The 18,921-nt window shown below is 39.5% G+C and overlaps 1 protein-coding gene across 1 annotated transcript in view; it reads right to left on the bottom strand.

Moving 5' to 3' along the window:
* Positions 1-18,338, bottom strand: part of mapk4 (mitogen-activated protein kinase 4) — a 28,265-nt gene extending 9,927 nt beyond the window's left edge. The window contains exons 1-3 of the mRNA XM_041788181.1: positions 17,981-18,338; positions 12,886-13,061; positions 133-277 (exon numbers count right to left, since the gene is read on the bottom strand). Coding sequence (XP_041644115.1) covers positions 133-277; positions 12,886-13,061; positions 17,981-18,338 — 679 coding nt within the window. The remainder of the gene's footprint in view (positions 1-132; positions 278-12,885; positions 13,062-17,980) is intronic.
* Positions 18,339-18,921: the final 583 nt, after the last annotated feature.

Raw genomic sequence — 18,921 nt, 5'->3', positions numbered from 1 at the left:
GAATACTAATGATCTGATCATTTTCCATTTTATTAAGGAATATATGATTGGTAATATCAGTTCCTGCTCGACACTGAGAACAAATTAACAGTATATCAGCAGAGATTGTATGACAGAGAGTTTGGGGTTTACCTGCAAATGGTATGCGTCCGGTGAGCATCTCAGCCAGTATACAGCCAGCGGCCCACATGTCAATGGCCTTGGTGTAGTTGTTGGGGGACAGGAGCAAACGGGGGGAACAGTACCACTTAGTTACCAGACCCTCAGATAGATAGCCCTGGAGGAGGAGGAGAAGGAGAGGGAGAAAAAGCATGAAAAGCTAGGTTAAAGAGGAGTTTTAGGATAATAAAAATTAAGTTTTATTACTGAAGAGCATGCAACAGATTGGCCTGTTGTCAACAATAAGCTATGGACTCGAAAATCTGCATGCACTTGCATATTTATGAGGTAAACAGGCTGCTTATATTCATTACATTCTACTTGGCAGTGAGTTGAATGTATCGTGAATTCAGATATGTCAGCTATTAAAAAGAAACTTGAGCTCATAGGTGGTTGTTTTTTGTTTTGGTTTACACCAAAAAGACTTTTTTCATGGTTTATTTGGGGGGATGGAGAGAAACTGACTTCTGGAAACACGCTGCAGTGAAAATATTCCCAGAGTTTCTTCAAGTCTTTGATGCTCCGTTGTGTAACAACAAACATCTTCTTGTTAGGTTTGCTCCTACAAGTCTGTTTTCACTTTTGCAAATTCTCACCTTGAGAATAACACTGATGACACCGAGCCACAGACATGTGTATTAGCATACAAACCAGATTTATGTGAAATGAGACCTATCTGTCTGTTGCCTTCATTCATTTTCTTATTCCCTATTTTTATGACACTTCCACATCTCATTCTCCATAATCGCTTCACTATGCTGCTTTACTTCATCATATTTCTTTTCTTTTCCTAGCCTTGTATCTCCCCTGGGCTTTATTTTTCTCCCCAAGGCGGGTGAACTTCTTGACAGTCATGATGTTAGATTGTTGCAATGCACTGCCATTTGACTGCTGCAAATTGCCTCATCGGGAGACTGTGGATCTAATTTTTCCTTAACGGCACACTGATTTTTATGGTGATAAACTGGTCTGTGTCCCTTTATATCTCTTACTTCCTCAATACATGCTTAATCCCTACAGAGAGCATGGGTTTCACTGTAGCACAGGGGAGTTTTCACACCCTAAATTGGTGCCATTTTCAGTGTGAGACCATTTTGACACCAGTAGAGGTGGTGTGGACCACCCTGTGATTATCTAGGCCTTGCTCACACTGATTTTACATTCTTTTTATCCACTGAAAAGCAAGTCCTTCCTTCTTATTTTAAGATGGTTGAGTATTTTTTACAGTGAGTACTGTGCTGATCAACTGGTTCAGGACATGACTCAGAGTCTTTTTCAATTGTAGGCCACCCACGACAAAGTTCCCACTTATACAGAACATCACTTCCAGCTCTGTGCCCTTACATAGAAATTAGCCTGGATGAAATTATTACAAAATGATGCAATGGCAGGTTTCTTTCACACATTAAATCACTTCTGCCTCTCTGCACCTCACAGTCTGTCCCCCACACATCGACTATACAGTATATCCTCCGTGTTCTTCCCTGTATGTCAGCAGATGACGAAGCAGAAACTGATGCTGAGTGCTCACTGATGATCTGACCAACAAACACTCACCTCATCTTACACCAGACAATCCCTCATGTACACTTTTTGAAGTTAAAGCTCCTGTGAGCTTTTTTGATGGCTTAAGTCAAAGCTAATGCATCTTTATGACCTTTAGAATAAAACATGACATCATATTAAAGATGGACTAGTTCTATTATGTTATTTGTAATGTTTGAAACCATTTGAGGGGGTTAGGACAAATAGTTACGAACAGCAAGTTGCCAGAAAGGACCTTTTCACATTTTTAACAGCAAATATTCTCAATGTATCTGACAGTTAATAGAAGACAGGATGCAACTTTTGTTTGAAGACTTACACTATATGGACATAAGAATTCGACCGCCTGACTATTACAGAGAAAGGGACTGTCATGACTGTGTAAATGTCAGATTCATGTATAATAATATAGAGATTTTCCTGCTTTTGCAGGTATAATAGCCTCCACTCTTCTTGGAAGGCTTTCCACAAGATTTTGGAGTGTTTTTGTGGGAGTTTGTACTCATTCATTTTGTGGAGCATTTCTGAGGTCAGGCACTGGTGTTGGACAAGAAGGCCTGGCTTGTAATCTCTGCTCCAGTCCATCCCAAAGGTGCTTAATGGGGTTGAGGTCAGGGCTCTCCTGGTCAGTCAAGTTCTTCCACACCGAACCCATCAAACCATGTCTTTATAGTCCTTGCTTTGTGCACTGAGGCACAGCCATGTTGGAATAGACAAGGGTTTTTGTGGTGAGTTTTAATATTTACATTGTGTATATATTTGACAAATTATATTAGTTCTAACAAATGATGAGATGCATGTTGTGATAGACAACTGACAGCTGTATGTGTGTGCTGAGACTTATTTTTTGCAACTATTTCTGAAACTACAGAAATAGTGTTGTTGGCAGAATAAAAACCTGCATGGAGAAGCCCATTGGATTTCCAATCCTGCCAACAATGCCATTTATGTTGTTCTGGAAATAGTTTTGAAAATAAGAGACCTGTGCCAAAATTTCAGCCTAGCAGGGTCAAGGTTTATTGATCATTATAGATGAACTGAGGTTGCAATACAGAGCGACCAGCTTTTTTTCAACGGTTTCAACAGTCCTGTTATACTTTAAAAGGGCCATGGTTACAGTATCTCGTTACAACAACGGTCTCAATCTAGAAGTTCATGGCAGATGTCACTTATTTCAACAGAACTTCAGCACACACATACAGCTTTAAGTTGTCTCATCATTTGTTATAACTAATATAATGTATCAAATATATACAATGTCAGTAATAAAAAAAAACACTATACCTTCCTGAAACTGTTGCCACAAAGTTGGAAGCATAGCATTGTCCAAAAAGTCTTGCTATGCTGAAGCATTAAGACTGGCCTAGCCCAAACCCTGAAAAACAGCCCCATACCATTCTCCCTCCACCAACAAACTTCACAGTTGGCACAATCCAGACAGGTAACGATCTCTTGGCATCTGCCAAACACAGACTTACCCATCTGGCTGCCAAACAGAGAAGCGTGACTTGTCACTCTATAGAAGACATTTTCACTGCTTTACATTCCAGTGTTGATGTGCTTTACACCACTCAATTCGTTGCTTGGCATTAGACTTGATGATATGAGGCTTTCATGTAGCTGCTCAGCCATGGAAACCCATTCACTGAAGCTCCCAGTTATGCTTACATTAATACCAGTTGAAATTTGGAACTCTTCAACTATGGAATCAGCAGAGTGTTGGGGACTTTAACACACCATGTGCCTTAGCAGGCGACCCTCACCTGTAATTTTACATGGCCTTCCGCTTTGTGGGTGAGTTGCTGTTGTTTCTAAATGCTTCCACTTTCTCATAATATCACTTACAGTTGACTGTGGAATATCCAGCAGGGATGAAATTCCACAAGCTGTCTTAATTGCAAAGGTGGCATCCATTACAGTACCACACTTGAGGTCACTGAGCTCTTCAGAATGACACATTTTGTTTCACAAATGTTTGCAAATGAAGACTGCATGGCTAGGTGCTTGATTTTATACACATGTGGCAATTGGTCTGATTGAAACAGCTGACTTCAATAAAGCTTATAACATAGTAGGAATGCTCTAATGCAACTTTAAGAGGTAAACATTCATGTTATCAACTGTCAGTGTAGCCAGTTGGTTAATCAAGCTGAACTTTTCTTTTACCTTTTACTGCCAATTTCCTCTAACTCTCTCCCTTTTCTCCCTTTTCTCCATCTACTCCTCATTCCATTCTTCCTTCCTTATTCTCAGCTCACCTCTGTTTCTCAACACAACACCAGCTATAGTAAGACTGTTTCCCTCTCATCTTTTCTTCACACTTCGACCCATCTGTCTCTCCCCTTCTGCTCGCTTCACCTCCTTTCTCACTTCTTCATCCCTCTTTCTTTTCTTTCCAGTTTCAGTCTCACCTGTGTGCTCTATCAGCTTCTTTACTTCTTTCTCATCCTTTTTTCTTTGCTCCTTATCCACCTTTCGTCTCCTTTTCCCCCTCTGTCCTTCATCCAGGTCATGAATAATTCCTGAGCAGATTCTGCTCTGCCTCTGCAGGTGACATGCAGTCATACACACTGAAAGAAACTCAGAGTTCCCTCTGTAGGCCGTAAACAACATCACAAATAATGTTTTTGTGGCCTCTGTTTCCCTTTTTGTCGTCTCTTAAGTAAATGTTTAGAGGTGCAGTCGGAGGAGCACATGCTGTCAGCTCCTCAAACAGCCTCATGTTGATGTAGAGAAGTCAGAGTGGGCTGAAAAACAACATGGATCATGTAAAATACTGAAAAAGTGAGGAAGGAGATAACTATAAGTGGTGAGAAACATAAATACAACATACAACATAAAAAATAATCTGATTTAAGTGAATTATGTTGCAAGCAGGAGTATAGCTGCACCCTTAAAATGAATTTGCTACCCCAAAATCCTGAACTTATTATTACTTACCTAAGTATTTGCCCCTTCCTGATTTCGTTTTGTTTTGCATATTTGTCATACTTAAATGTTTCAGACCATCAAACATATTTTAAAATTAGACAAACCTGGATGAATACAAAATGCATTTTGAAATGATGATTCCACTTATTAAAGGAAAAAAGGCACCCAAACCAATCTGACCCTGTGTGAAAATGTGCCTCCTTAACCTAATAACTTGTTGTGCCGCCCTTGGCAGCAACAACTGCCAGCAAGTATTCGCAATAACTGGCAGTGATGCTTTCACATCACTGTGGAGGAATTTTATCCCACTCTTCTATGTAGATTTGTATTAAATTAGCCACATTGGCGGGCTTTCGAGCGGAACAACCTGTTTAAGGCCACGCCACAGCATCTCAATCAGATTTAAGTCCAAACATTGACTAGGCCACTCCAAAACTTTTAATTCAATTATTTTTTAACCCATTCAGAGGTGGACTTGCCAGTGTGTTTCAGATCATTGTCTTTCTGCATAACCCAAGTGCATTTGTGCTTCAGGTCATGATCTAATGGCCATACATTCTCCTTCAGGATTTTCTGGTAGTGTTCACGGTTCCTTCAATTACATCAAGTAGTCCAGGTCCTGAAGCAGCAAAGCAGCCCCAGACCATCACACTACCACCAACATGTTTGACTGTTGGTATCATGCTCCTTTTATGAAATGTGGTGTTATTTATACAATGATGTAGCGGGACACACACCTTCCAAAAAAGTTCAACTTTTGTCTTGTCAGTCACAGAATATTTTCCCAAAAATCTTTGGGATCATCAAGATGTTTTTTGTCAAATGTGAGACAAACGTGTGTTCTCTTTGGTCAGCAGTGGATTCGTCCTTGGAACTCTCCCATGGATGACATTTTTGCCCAGTCTCTTTCTTAGTTGGATCATGAGCACTGACCTTCACTGAGTCTAGTGAGGCTCATCTCATCTTCTCATCTGTTCTAAAGCATGATGTTTTGCTTTTTGAGATCTGTAAGCCTACTTCACTTTGTCAGACAGGTTCTAATGATGTGATTTCTTGATTTAACAGTAATCAGACTTGGGTGTGGCTAGTGAAATTGAACTAAGCCTTCCAAAAATGTGGGTAATCACAGTTAGTCCTTAATTTAACAAGTGGGGGGAATCACTTTTTCACATAGGGCCAGGTAGGTTTGGATGGCTTTTTTTTCCCCTCAATGAATGAGATCATTTTTTCAGAAAAATTGCATTTGTATTTGCTTGGGTTATCTTTGTCTAACATTAGTAATTATTTGATGATCAGAAATACTCAAGTTCAAAAAAATACACACCAAAAAAGTAATAAGGAAGGGGAAAATACTTTTTTTTACAGGACTGTACAAAAACAGGTTTTCTGGGGCAAGCCATCTGGAAATTTTGTAGAAATTTCCAGCATGCATGTTTGAAAATGCTCATAATTAGCTATGCTAAGCACTTAAGATTGGCTCTTTGAATGTGCATAATCTTTCATGGCTTTTAAAGAATTAAGTTAGAAGATTTATATGCTGCCAGTCAGTCCTGTTACCTAGCACAGCAGCATGTAACATATTTTAGGTACTTTAATGATAATGATGTCGGAGTAAAAGTAGGTATCATAAAGAGAGATAGAAGTGGCAAATAAAAGCTATCATTCTTGCATGTGTGCACACAAACTTCATTCCACCACTGTATTTGTTGGTGCCTCTTATTGTCTACCCCAGTCCCAGAAGTCTAGACCCGCTCCTGCATGCATCTCTCTGTTTGAGCGTAATAAACAGAGGAAAAGGCAACAAGAAACAGAGGCACAGGACTGCTTTAAGACTAAATGTAAGGGTTGATATCATCAGTGAATTTCCCTCTCAGCTGAGTCCAATGCAGCCCACGTCCATTACCACAAAACGTTGGAAAAAGCAGCTCTTTGGCTCTGCATTATTAAATAAGAGAGATAATGCTAGCACATTCACTGCAGGCATCTGCTTTGGTGTCAACACTGCAAAAAGCCCAGCATCAACTTCACACACTCATCTTTACACACACATATAACCCTGGTAACACGATTTTATGGTAATGAACGATGACAACGTAATGTTCTGCAGGCTAACACACACACATTAGCCGGGACAGACGACCAACGATCGGTTGTCAGTTGAAAGAGTAGGAGTGTAATGTGCAGCCAGCACTCTTATTGGTTATTAATGCAGCCCTGCTATCAAAGCTGTGAGTCTCTGAGAGAGGAAGGGGCTCTTGCTGCAGCAACAATGCAGGGAAAATACGACATGTGGGAGCTATGATGCAGACATTTTTGTGGTATTCATTACCCCATAAACCAACAATGTCATCACATGAAAAAAACACGTGTAATGGCATGATATATGAACATATGAGACACCTTTACACAGAGCTGAGGAGTACTTTCAACCATATTGTATCGTATTGTATCACCAGAGGTGGTAGAAAATATCAACGCAGCATTATCCATCTCTGATTGGAGAATGCTGTTGCGAAGACTTAAATGAGTGTTGTGTTGCCAGTCCATGCAAGTTTTTAAAAACACTTAATAAAATCTTAAACTGGATCCTGGAGTGGACAGGAAGCCACTACAGGTGAGATAGGATCACATCAACTCCTCTTGGTTGAATGACTGCAGTCGACTCTGGATCAGCTGAGACTGATCCACACTAAAATACAAGGAGTTATGATGATCTAAAAATATCTATAAATATGTGGATGGCTCCCTCAGATTTGGGTGGAGGAAGAAAGGCCTTTACCAGGAATTGCAGCTGAAACAAGCTTGACAATTAAATTTATCTGTTGGTCAAATTTAAAACAGCGGTAAAAATTATTGTGATTGTTGATGGAGGGTTGACTGTGGGAGACTTGGGAGCATAGAAGTCTACCACGCCATCTCAGAGTTTAAATTGACCAGTAACAAAAAGATCCAAGACATTTAGCTTCAGGATTTAAGGTATTTTAAATCAGAAAGGCATTCACAGAATTTGTGTATGTATTGGCCAAGTATTGTATTGTTCATATCATTCCAAATGTTCAGTAATGTGCAGAACTTTAAGGCAAAAACTGAGGCTGCAGTAAGGCAATAGATGTGGCCAATTAGCTACCAGAGGGCACCATCAGGTGGGAATGAGGATTAACACAACGCCTGCCATGCTCTAGATGGCCTTGCATTTTATCAGGGGCGTGGGAAAATGATCTGTTGAAGAAAATTGTGAAATCCACACCTTTAGGGCAGAGTAAGGGGTGGATGTGACAAGTAAGCATAGCCTGGATAGAAGAGTTGCCATGAGCCCCTGGTTGTGCTGCGGATGTCCCAAGGTCCCTAAAACAGGCGGCAGCCTCTGGGTGTATAACCATGGGGGGAAAGAACTGGACAAAAAAAGATGCCACTGAGCTTGACTACTGCTGTATTGTGTTGTATCATGAATAATCTGAAAATGTCATGTCAAATTGTATCATTTTTTCTTGTTTCATATGCTTTGATATCCTTACGGTGTTGGACAGGGCATCTGATATTGTTTTCAAATGTATCATATGATATTGTGTAATATGGTATCGTATCATATGGTATCTCATCGTATCATGTTTTATCTTATCACATCGTATTGTGTCATATTGCATCACATTGTATCCTATCGCATTGAATCATATTGTCATATTGTATTGCATCGTATCATGTCATATTGTATTGTATTGTATCATGTCGTATTGTATTGTTTCATGTCATATTGTATCACATTGTATCGTGTCATATCGTATTGCATCGTATAATGTCATATTGCATCGCATTGTATCATGTCATTGTATTGCATCGTATAATGTCATATTTTATTGCATTGTATCATGTAATATTGTATCGTATCATGTCATAATGCATCGCATTGTATCGTGTCATATTGTATTTTTTCGTATAATGTCATATTGTATTGCATCGTATCATGTCATATTGTATCGCATTGTATCGTGTCATACTGTATCACATTGTATCGTGTCATATTGTATTGCATTACGTTGTATCGTGTTATATCTCATCGTATTGCATCATATTGTAAAATGTTGTATCTAACTGTATTGAATCAGGATCTTTTCGTATAGAATTGTATCATAATGTGTGAAACCTACAAATTTTATGTCAAACTTTGTCATATTTTCTTGTTTTGATATCTTTATGATGTTGGACCAAGCATCAAATATTGCATTGAATCATATTGTATGGTATGTTGTTATGGTATGAAATCATGTCTTATCGTATTGTATCTTGTTGCATCATGTTGCATTGTTTTGTATTGTAATATATAATGTTGTACTGTATCGTATTGTATCATGTTGTATCATATTATATTATATTATATCATACCATATATCATGGTATCGTATCATGGCGCATTGTGGCGCAAGGTATCGTGTCTTATTATGTTTTACTGTATCAAATCATGAGTAAGATGCAAATGTCATGTCAATTTGTGTCATATCGTCTTGTTTTGTATGTTATGATATTTTTATGAAGTTGACCAGGCATCTGATACTGCATTCAACCATTTATTGTATTGTATCATATCACATTGCATCTTATCGTATCGTGTCGTGTCTCGTTATGTTGTGTCTTATTGTATTATATTGTGTTGCACGGTGCTGCATCGTGTCGTATAGTATCCTGTTCTGTCATATGGGATCATATCATGAGCAATCTGCAAATGTCATGTTAAATTGTATCATATCTTCTAGTTTTGTATGTTTTTAAAATTTTCATGATATTGAGCCAGGTATCTGATATCGCATTTAAGCATGTTGTTTCATATGGTATCGTGTTGTATTGTAGTGTTGTGGGGTTCCATATGAGAATTTCATATCATATCGTACTGTACTGTACTGTATCGTATCACATTGTATTGTATTACATTGTATCGTATTTTTTCGTGTCATATTGTGTCATATTGAATCTTGATCTACTGTATTATGTCATGTAGTTTCATAACATATTTGATCTCATCATGTGTTACTCTATCATATTGCATTGTTTTGTCTCATGAGTTATCTGCACTTTCAATTCTGATTAGTTTCTATCTATCTATATTCTGTGAAAGTGCAGCACAGTTGAGTAGTTACAACATGAATATTGCACTCTCTCACAGTGTAAGAGCAGCAAACTCACACACAGACACAAGTGAGAAAGAAGTAAACCTTGTTTCTGCTCTCCTGCACAATCCAAACTTCCTTCATCTCTCCCTCTCTCTCTCTCTGTTTGACCTTCCCTCCTTCCCTCTCTCTGTTTCCCCTCTCAGACTTCAGCTCTCTGTCCTTCTTTTATCCCCTCCTCTGCCTTTGTTCTTTTCACCTCTCCCTCTTTCTTCTCATCTGTTTTCTGCCTCCCCCTCTCATCATCCCCTCCTCCCCCACCTCTGCGAGCGCACCTCCTGTGTCTGCACCCAGCTGATCCCCGGTCCCGTGTTCTGCCTGACAAAGATCGCCTTTCACCACAGCTCCTCTCCGCGAGCACGGACGGACACAAACACACACATGCAGTGTGTCCTGCCCAGCTTGTGTTACAGTAATGCTGTGGGATCTTCATGCATAATAGAGCAGCACAATGAAGCAGTAAATTGTCACATTCATCTTTTAAAGCTTTCAGATACAATAGATGAGCTAATAACAGGTTTGATTAGCACAAAATTTGAAACCAGGCTTAGTAAGAAGAGTTAAAAACGTCAGCTTGGCTTGTGATAGTGAGAGGAGGCCTTGTGTGAGAGGTAAAAGTCTGTAAAACCAGGAATGACATGAGCATCACTTGACACTAAGTTATCTTATCAGTAAGAGAGATGATAAGTATAGGATTAAGGCTTATTTGACCAGGGGTGTACAACAGAGCATGGTTCATACAGTTCTTATATAAAGTATTCAACCCCTTGGAAGTTTTACCTTTTATTGATTTTATAAGTTAATCATGGTCAGTAGGGCTGCACAGTGGCACGCTGTTGCCTCACAGCAAGAAGGATCCTCGTTCAGGGCCTTTCTGTGCAGAGTTTGCATGTTCTCCCTGTGCATCAGTGGGTGCTCTACAGGTATTGCCACCACTTATTGTGTCTTTACATTTTGACACAAGAAGGGGAAATTGTTAACATGGGAAAAATACGGTTTGGTTTGGTTAACTTCAGTTTAATAAATAAAAAATGTTTCCAAAAGTAATGAAATTTAAACTTCACTGCAGCCAAAAACCTTTCTGTTGTTTTTCTCAGAGTCAGTCAGCCCATCATTCTCCAGTACAGTAAGTTTGGGATCCATGTCAGGATTTTCAGAGGTTTTTGTGGAATTCAAGTGACAAGAAGGTGGGTGCTAGCGTTAGGGTGAAACGTGGAAGGGTTTGAACAACCTCACTTTGTTTTTGTGAGTTTGCTGCTCCCACACAGACACAGTAGCTGGGGTTACATGAGCATTTTTTTCATAATCTGACTGAATTTATTATGATTGGAGATTTAAACTTCTGTTCACATGGATGCTAAAAGATGCAATCTGATTCAGATTTGCATCTTCATGCATCATATATTTGATCTGAATAAGACTGCTCTGACAGGCACAGCATTTCCCCACCTGTCAAATCTACCAACCATTTGGCATAGAAGGAGAAATTCTTCTTCACCTTTGTTGTAAATAAATCGCACCCACTCATTTGTTTTAACCTCTGGTTGCGCAAAATAATGGATTGTTCTACTATTTTGTGTGACATGCATGCACAGACATGCACAGTAAGAAAAAAATCACCCCAAACAGAGAGAGGTGATCAGACTGGGTGTTTTCATGGCCGCTGATCCGAACAGCTACCGGCATAAACCACCCCTCTTCATCGGAATTAGATTTCTTTCCAAATGAGCTGAATCTGAGGATTTTATTATGAATGAAGTGTTCATATGAAGCATTTTTATTCAGATCACGCATTTATTCTGATTACAAGTGGTCCATGTAAACATAGCTACTATTCTCTGATGGTTCTCCTCACTCAGCTTGGCTCAGACTAAGCGAATATACTAGGGGAGATTAAATGGTGATGCAAATGATAAGTGAATGGGTGAGTAGACAGAGGGGAATGAGTGTTAATGTGGGTTGTGTAGGGGTTTAGTCATAGAGCAATGACAGCTGAAGATCCAGTTGTCAAAGTGCATGAGCAACCAAAGCATGCTGATGCCCACCACAACTGTCAGTGCGGGGTCAAGAAGTGTCCCGTGCACAGGGCACTGTGAAGCTCTTGCACTAGTGAACTGGTGGTCAAGCATGCTTGTGCATGGTACGGCTTGCAACAGACATGTTTAATTGTGCTGTGAAATGTCTATATTAATTACCGGCCTAATGGAATTTCTATTATTTTTGCATTCATTCTCAAACGGACACTTGAGGAACTCCAGCTTTTTGAACTTTTGCATTCGATTCATTTGCAGGTTTCTTCAACACTCACAACTTCTAAGATTTCATCTCAGGTAAAGCATTCAAAGGGAAATGGCCAGAGAGAGAAAATTAATCCATGCTCCAGCTGTAAAGCAGATTATGTATGAGCAAACCTCCTGATTAACTACAGGATGATTCTTTGATGATCCTATCCTACAGTGTATCCATTTCTCCTGCAGCTCAAAGGTCTATGCTCTGCCGTCTGCTAACCACACAGGGTCAGGGCTCGAGGAGTTGCTGTCTCCTCCCTGATAACAGCTCTGCCTCAAAGGGAGGGAGCAGAGATAATGTTTAATATTACAATACTCTCCCTAGATTCATCCATCAGCAGCAGACCAGCCCACGCTGAGTCAGAGCAATGGAAAAAGCCTCCTCTTCTCTGCTGACTTGAATATTTATGGTTTGATTAATCTTTATAGAGCAAGAATCAAAGAAGACTAAATCAGGGCAGCCCATGCTTGGCAGACAGAGATCTAAAACTTTATGCTGGCTCGTCCTCTGATGATTGTGAATTATAAAATTCATATAAAACTTGTTATTAATCAACATCATCATGGAGAGAATGATGATCACAGGCATATTTTGGCCTCTGCTTAAAAGAACATCTGGCACATTTGCACATGCCCTGAAAAGGTGTTATTAGGTAAACTTAAAATGTTTGGTTTTATGCTTGAAAAGTTCAATTTTTTAAGTCATTCTTGTACATGAGCATTTCAAATCATTTGATTTTTTTAGTTCATATCTATTTTCGAATAGTAATGTTTCTAGAAGTTGCTCTGTGTTGCACTCTTACCTTATGAGAGTAGTGAGGGTCAACTATCCTGGCCAGCCCAAAGTCTCCAATCTTAAGCAGCAGTTGGTCAGTGTTGACGAAAATGTTGGCCGGCTTCAGGTCTCTGTGCAGGACGTTGGCTGAGTGGATGAACTTCAGTCCCCTCAGCAGCTGGTAGAACAGCAGAGTGGCATGACCTGTTCAAGGTCGAATTATTCATATCAGGGAACATCACACTGCTTCAGATCCCACTCACTGTGAATGGATCTGTTTACTGTAAAAACAAGCTCAATCCTAAACCAGCAATTCATGCACACCCTGATGGGAAAAGGACAGAAACATTAATAAAGACGTTTCTAATGGGCACCAATGAATAACCTATGTGCACAAGAAAATATCTTGTACTCATACATGAAGGTCTTCTGTGCTCACAAGAAAGATTTCATGAGGTTTTGAACACTCATCTAGCTGTCTTTAAACCATTTCTGTGTCGCTCTTGCTGTATGCTTTGGGTAATTGTCTTCCTAGAAAATAAATCTTCTCTTGCAGACTGAATAAGATTGTCTTTAGGATTTTCCATTAATTTTACCTCCCATCTTTACAAGCCTTCTGGGGCCAGCTGCCAAAAGCATACCCATAGCATAATGCTGCCACCACCATGCTTTACAGTGGGGATGGTGTGTTTGTAGTGATGCAGAGTGTTTGATGTCTGCTAAACATCACATCTTGTCTGATGGCCAAAAAGCATCATTTTGGTTTCATCAGACCAAAGAACTTTCTTCCACTTGAGAACGGAATATCCTACAGTTTGTGAAGGCGACCTGATCTAGGCAGAACTATTTCACATTGCATATTTTTGTTTAATTGACATGTTGTAGAAATCTGTTTTCACTTGGACATAAATATGTTTTTTTCCACAAAAGACAAATTATATTAACCATGATTGATTTATAAAATAAATAAGAGGGTAAAATATCCAAGGGGGTGAATACTTTTTATAGGCACTGCATTAAAGAAACATATAGTTTGCAGTTATTATTATTCTAATTTTATTTGCAGCTATTATCATGCATTTACCATAATATATATTTGGCAGTAAAGCTGTTCTGGGATCCCACTGCCAGCAGGAACAGCACATGTTCCTTCCCTTCCTGTACAAAAAAAAAAGCCTGAGGCAGCGAGAGAAGCAGCAAAAACCCAGTGCAGAGCAGGCATCAGTTGCAACAGAACTGATTAAGTCAGATCTGGCATAATGGAGAAGCTGGGGTGGAGGAGGGTTGTAAAAGCAGCTTGCAAAGGGAGCAGGCAGGCCAGAGCTGCTTAAATATGGCTGCATGAGTGCATTTAGCCAATAGGAAGCTTAATGTGAATAAGCTGGCAATCAGCCAATGAGGACTTTTATTGAGATCAGCTGATTACAATGAAATGGCAGCACTTGCCACTGTGGCCTGCCTTAACTAATGCTATAAGCTCAGTTTTTGGCTTCATTAGATCAGTCAAATTAACAATGTTTTGATCTATGATATATGCGCTGGCATTTCACTCAAATAGTGTATATTTTTTTAATGAATGAAAACGTCAATGAGTTATTTTCTGAAAAATCCTTTCCCCCCAAAATCTTTTGTAGGCCAGATAAAACCCCCCCCCTTTGCTGATGTAAAACATTAAAGTTACACCATCAAGCATGAGTCTTTGGTGTGCGGTATGGCTGTGGTTTAGCAGTGTGGAGAAAAGATCATCTCTATTCTGTCAATCTACATCAACAACAACTAAAACATGACTCTCAAACAGGATTCCGTTCCCATTGTTTACATGTAAGATCCATTAGAGCTTTTTGAACCGGCCTGTTCACAAACTACATAAACTACTTCATCCTTGTGGGTAGAAGGTTTCGTGTGCGTACCAGAAAGACTGATATATATCATTATATGCTCATGAGGAAGTTATGTGAGCATTTTTACATGCTTGAAATTTACATGATCACAAGAGGCTCTCTTAAGTTTTGTATCATCATGATTAAGATTTACACGCCTATGAAAAAATGCTGTGTGCTCACTACCAGTTTAACAGATCAACAGCAGTTCTGTGTAGTAATGAGCAATTATATGTACCCCCAAGGAGGTTTAATGTACTATTAGTTCACAATTTTTTTTTTGTACTCACAAGAAAGATTTACATTCCCATGAGTAAGTTTGGTGTACTTGTGATAAAGTAAAACTCCAAGCTCACACAGATGTCCAAAGACCATAAAGCTAATCCTATAACACAGAAGGGCAGAAACTTTCTAGTGGTCTCAAGAAACCTTTCCCATGCACATGCAATTCTTTCTCGTGAGCACCAGAAACTATCTCACAACTTGTAATGAAGCTTTCATGGCTCGAAGGGGTAGTTTCTGTTGCTGTTTCACGTGACATATTTTTCTGTGCTTAGCTTAATTTTTTCTGACCATGTCCCATCATTGGCACCAAAGCAACTTGTAAAATTCAGCAATAATAAAGTTGTCATGGTTTTGGGTTTTGTTGTGTTAATTTTTACTTTCTTAGGTTTCTTGTGCTCCTTGTGTTTGATTTTCTACCTCCTGTGTTCTCTAGTCCTTGTGTTTTCCAGTTAAGTTTCTAGTTGTGTGTCATTTTGTAATCCTCATCCCCCCATGTGTTCCTTGTTCTCCTGTTCAGTGTTTCCTATTTTATTTTATAGTTTTCTTCTCTTTATGTGTGTTCTCTGGCTTTCTTCCTTCCCTTGTGTTTTTCCCTCCACCCTGATTGCCTTCACCTGTGTCTCGATTGCCCTCACCTGTGTCTCACTGTCCTTAACTGTCTTCCTGTGACTAATCAGTCCCTGTGTATTTAGTTTCTGTGTTTTCCCTGTGTCTTTGTCAGTTCGTCTGTGTATCCTGCCCGTGAATCCCCAGCTTGAAAACACATCGTGATTTTGCTCCGGTGTTCCCTCGAGTTTTATTTTGGTGAGCTTTAGGGTTATTATTTTATAACCTTTAGTGCATTTTGATTTTGGATTAGTTTTGTTGTATTTTTGCCTTTTTTGGGTAAACTTTTTTTTGCATATGTGCCTTGCGTTTGGGTCCTACTTTTGTTTGATTTCATTGAAATCCTGACAGAAGTACAGTATATGCTGTATTATGGCTATAATAATTATGTGTACTCGAGTAAAGCTCAAAGTGATAGTTTAATGCAGTCATTCCTTAAGTATTATATTTCATTGACCCATTATCAAAAATGGTTTCGATTTATCCCTTAATCCATCCCTCTATGCCATTTTGGGCAGCTTTCATTGAGCAGGATACAGATATACCCTGAACAGTTTATTTTCGATTTATTAAATAGATATACAATGCTATGAAAAAAGCACCTTTGCCCTCGTCCTAATTGCTTATTTTTTGCACATTTGTCACATTTAAATGTTTCAAATCATCAAACTGATTTTAATCTGAGATAAAGATAACCCAAGTAAATAAAAATAAGCAGTTTAAATTATGATTTCATTTATTAAGGGAAAAAGCCATCTGATGTGAAGAAGTAATTGCCCCCTAAACCTAATAACTTGTTGGTAAATGTAAGCATTTGCAATAGCTGACAAAGAGTCTTTTGCACCGCTGTGGAGGAATTTTGTCCCACTCTTCTCTGCAGAACTGTTTTAATTCAGCCACATCGGAGGGTTTTCGAGCATGAACAGCCTGGTCATGCTCAAGTCCGAACTTTGACTAGGCCACTCCAACCCAAGTACACTTGAGCTTCAAGTCACGAACTGATGGCCGGACATTCTCCTTCAGAATTTTCTGGTAGCGAGCGGAACACATTGTTCCATCAATTACAACAAGACATCAGGTCCTGAAGCAGCAAAGCAGCCCTAGACTATCACATGTTTGACTGTTGGTATAGGTAGCAGCACACACACCTCCAAAAAAAGTTAAATTTTTGTCTCGTATGTCCACAGAATATTTTCCCAAAAATCCTGGGCATCATCAAGATGTTTTGTTTTTTTTTTGGTCAAATGTGACTCAAGCATTTGTGTTCACTTTGGTCAGCACTGGGTTTCGCCTTGGAACTCACCCATGGATGTCATTTTTGCCCAGTCTCTTTCGTAGTTGAATCATGAACATGGACCTTAACTGAATCTAGTGAGGCCTGCAGGTCTTTAGATGTTGTTCTGGGTTTTTTTGTGACCGATGTGTCATCGAGTCATTGATGTGCTCTTGGAGTAATTTTGGTGGACCAATCACTCCTGGGAAGGTTCACCACTGTTCCAAGTTCTCTACATTTGTGGATAATGGCTCACACCATGGTTCGCTGGAGTCCCAAAGCCTTAAAAACAGCTTTGTAACTCTTTCCAGACTGATAGATCTTAAGGAATTTGTTTCACATCTGATCTTGAATTTCTATAGATGGTGCCATGATGTGTTGCTTTTTGAGATCTTTTAGCCAACTTCACTTTGTAGGACAGCTTCTATTTTAAGGATTTCTTGATTCAGCAGGTCTGGCAGTAATCAGACTTGGGTGTGGCTAGTGAAGCTGAACTCAGCCTTCCAAAAAAATATGGTTAATCCCAGTTAATTCAGGATTTAACAAAAGGGCAATAACTTTCTCACATAGGGCCAAGGTAGGATTGCATAGTTTTGTCTCCTAACTAAATGACACTATCATTCAAAAACTGCACGTTTTATTTGCTTTGGTTATCTTTGCCTAATAATCAAAATTCTTTTATGACCTGAAACATTTGAGTGTTGCAAATATGCAAGCCCCAGAAAATGTTGTGGTTATTAAGTGGCTTATGACATTTTTTAGATGATGAAAAAACTGAGTCACTATTTGGACATGTTAGATTGACAAAACCAAAATCACATTTTAAAGAGGAAACAAAAGAGCAAAGGCATAAATGTCAAATGTAACTCAATGTGTGAGTTGTGGATGATGTCTCAGTAAACTTTTTCAAAAGGATGCTACTAAATCCAGTGAATCACTGTGTAAACAGAGCCAAAAGCACAGCCAACCACATAGCAGTAAACGTTGCCATGTGGTAGTAAAGCCCTGATTTACACAGAAAAAAAATATGTATATTGTATCATGGTTTTAGACACAATTTGAGCTCTTGTTTTTCTGACCTGTTTGCAGCGGTCCTTGCTCCAGCAGTCGTGCCAGATCGGTCTCCATGCACTCCTGCACGATGTACAGGGCGCTCAGCTGGGTGGGGTCTCTAGGTAGGGGTCGTCCATATGGCGCCAAAACCTCGTGAACCCTCACCACATTTTCATGGTGCAGTCGCCGGGTGATTTTCACCTCTCTCAGTGCGTGTTTCACCGTCACGGAATCACGCATCACCAGCTTTTTAATCGCCACCCGCTGCCCAGTGCGCTGGTCCACGGCTGAGAGCACCAGGCCTGTGACGCCCATGCCGAGAGGTCTGAGGTCTACAAAGTGTCCGCCTAGGTCAAAGCCGTGAGGAAAGAGGGGTTTTGCCATGATAGCTCACTCTAGAAGGCTGATAAATTGATTCCTGCAGCTTTATATATCCTTCTTTTTATTGTTTTAGTTGCAGGATGTTACATTGTGCTGGTAAGTGCAGAAATCTAACTGTTTTTCTCTGGCTAGCTGGTGATGAAGATTTCAGTTCTTATGTATATAAGGCCAGAATTAAGTACCAGAAATATTCTGGTGTTGGCAGGTCAAGAAGCCCAGAAAAAGTTCATTCTGTGCACAAACTGGATGCAGAATTTTTCACTGCAGGAAGGTTAGAAACTGAGACTGTACCTTCAGGCAAAATAAGTTTCTTTGTGCATCATCTTCTCCTCCTCGTCTCTTCCTGCGTGGGCTGATTCTGATCGAATCATCCTTTTACTAAACCAACATGTGCTCCTGAACATAACATGTATGGTTATTAAGAGAAGGAACTTCTAAAAATTGGATTAAAATGTAGAAAATCTTGAAAGAATGGTTGAGTCAGTGATGCTGCTGCTGCAGGTTTAAATAAGTGGTAAAGCTTCTCATGTGTTTAAAAATAACTATTTCTGTTCCTCTTGACACTTGATGATATCTCTCTGCTCCA

This window comes from Cheilinus undulatus, linkage group 5 (assembly GCF_018320785.1).
Source record: "Cheilinus undulatus linkage group 5, ASM1832078v1, whole genome shotgun sequence".
NCBI lineage: Eukaryota > Metazoa > Chordata > Actinopteri > Labriformes > Labridae > Cheilinus > Cheilinus undulatus.
This window is presented reverse-complemented; position numbering and strand designations above follow the sequence as displayed.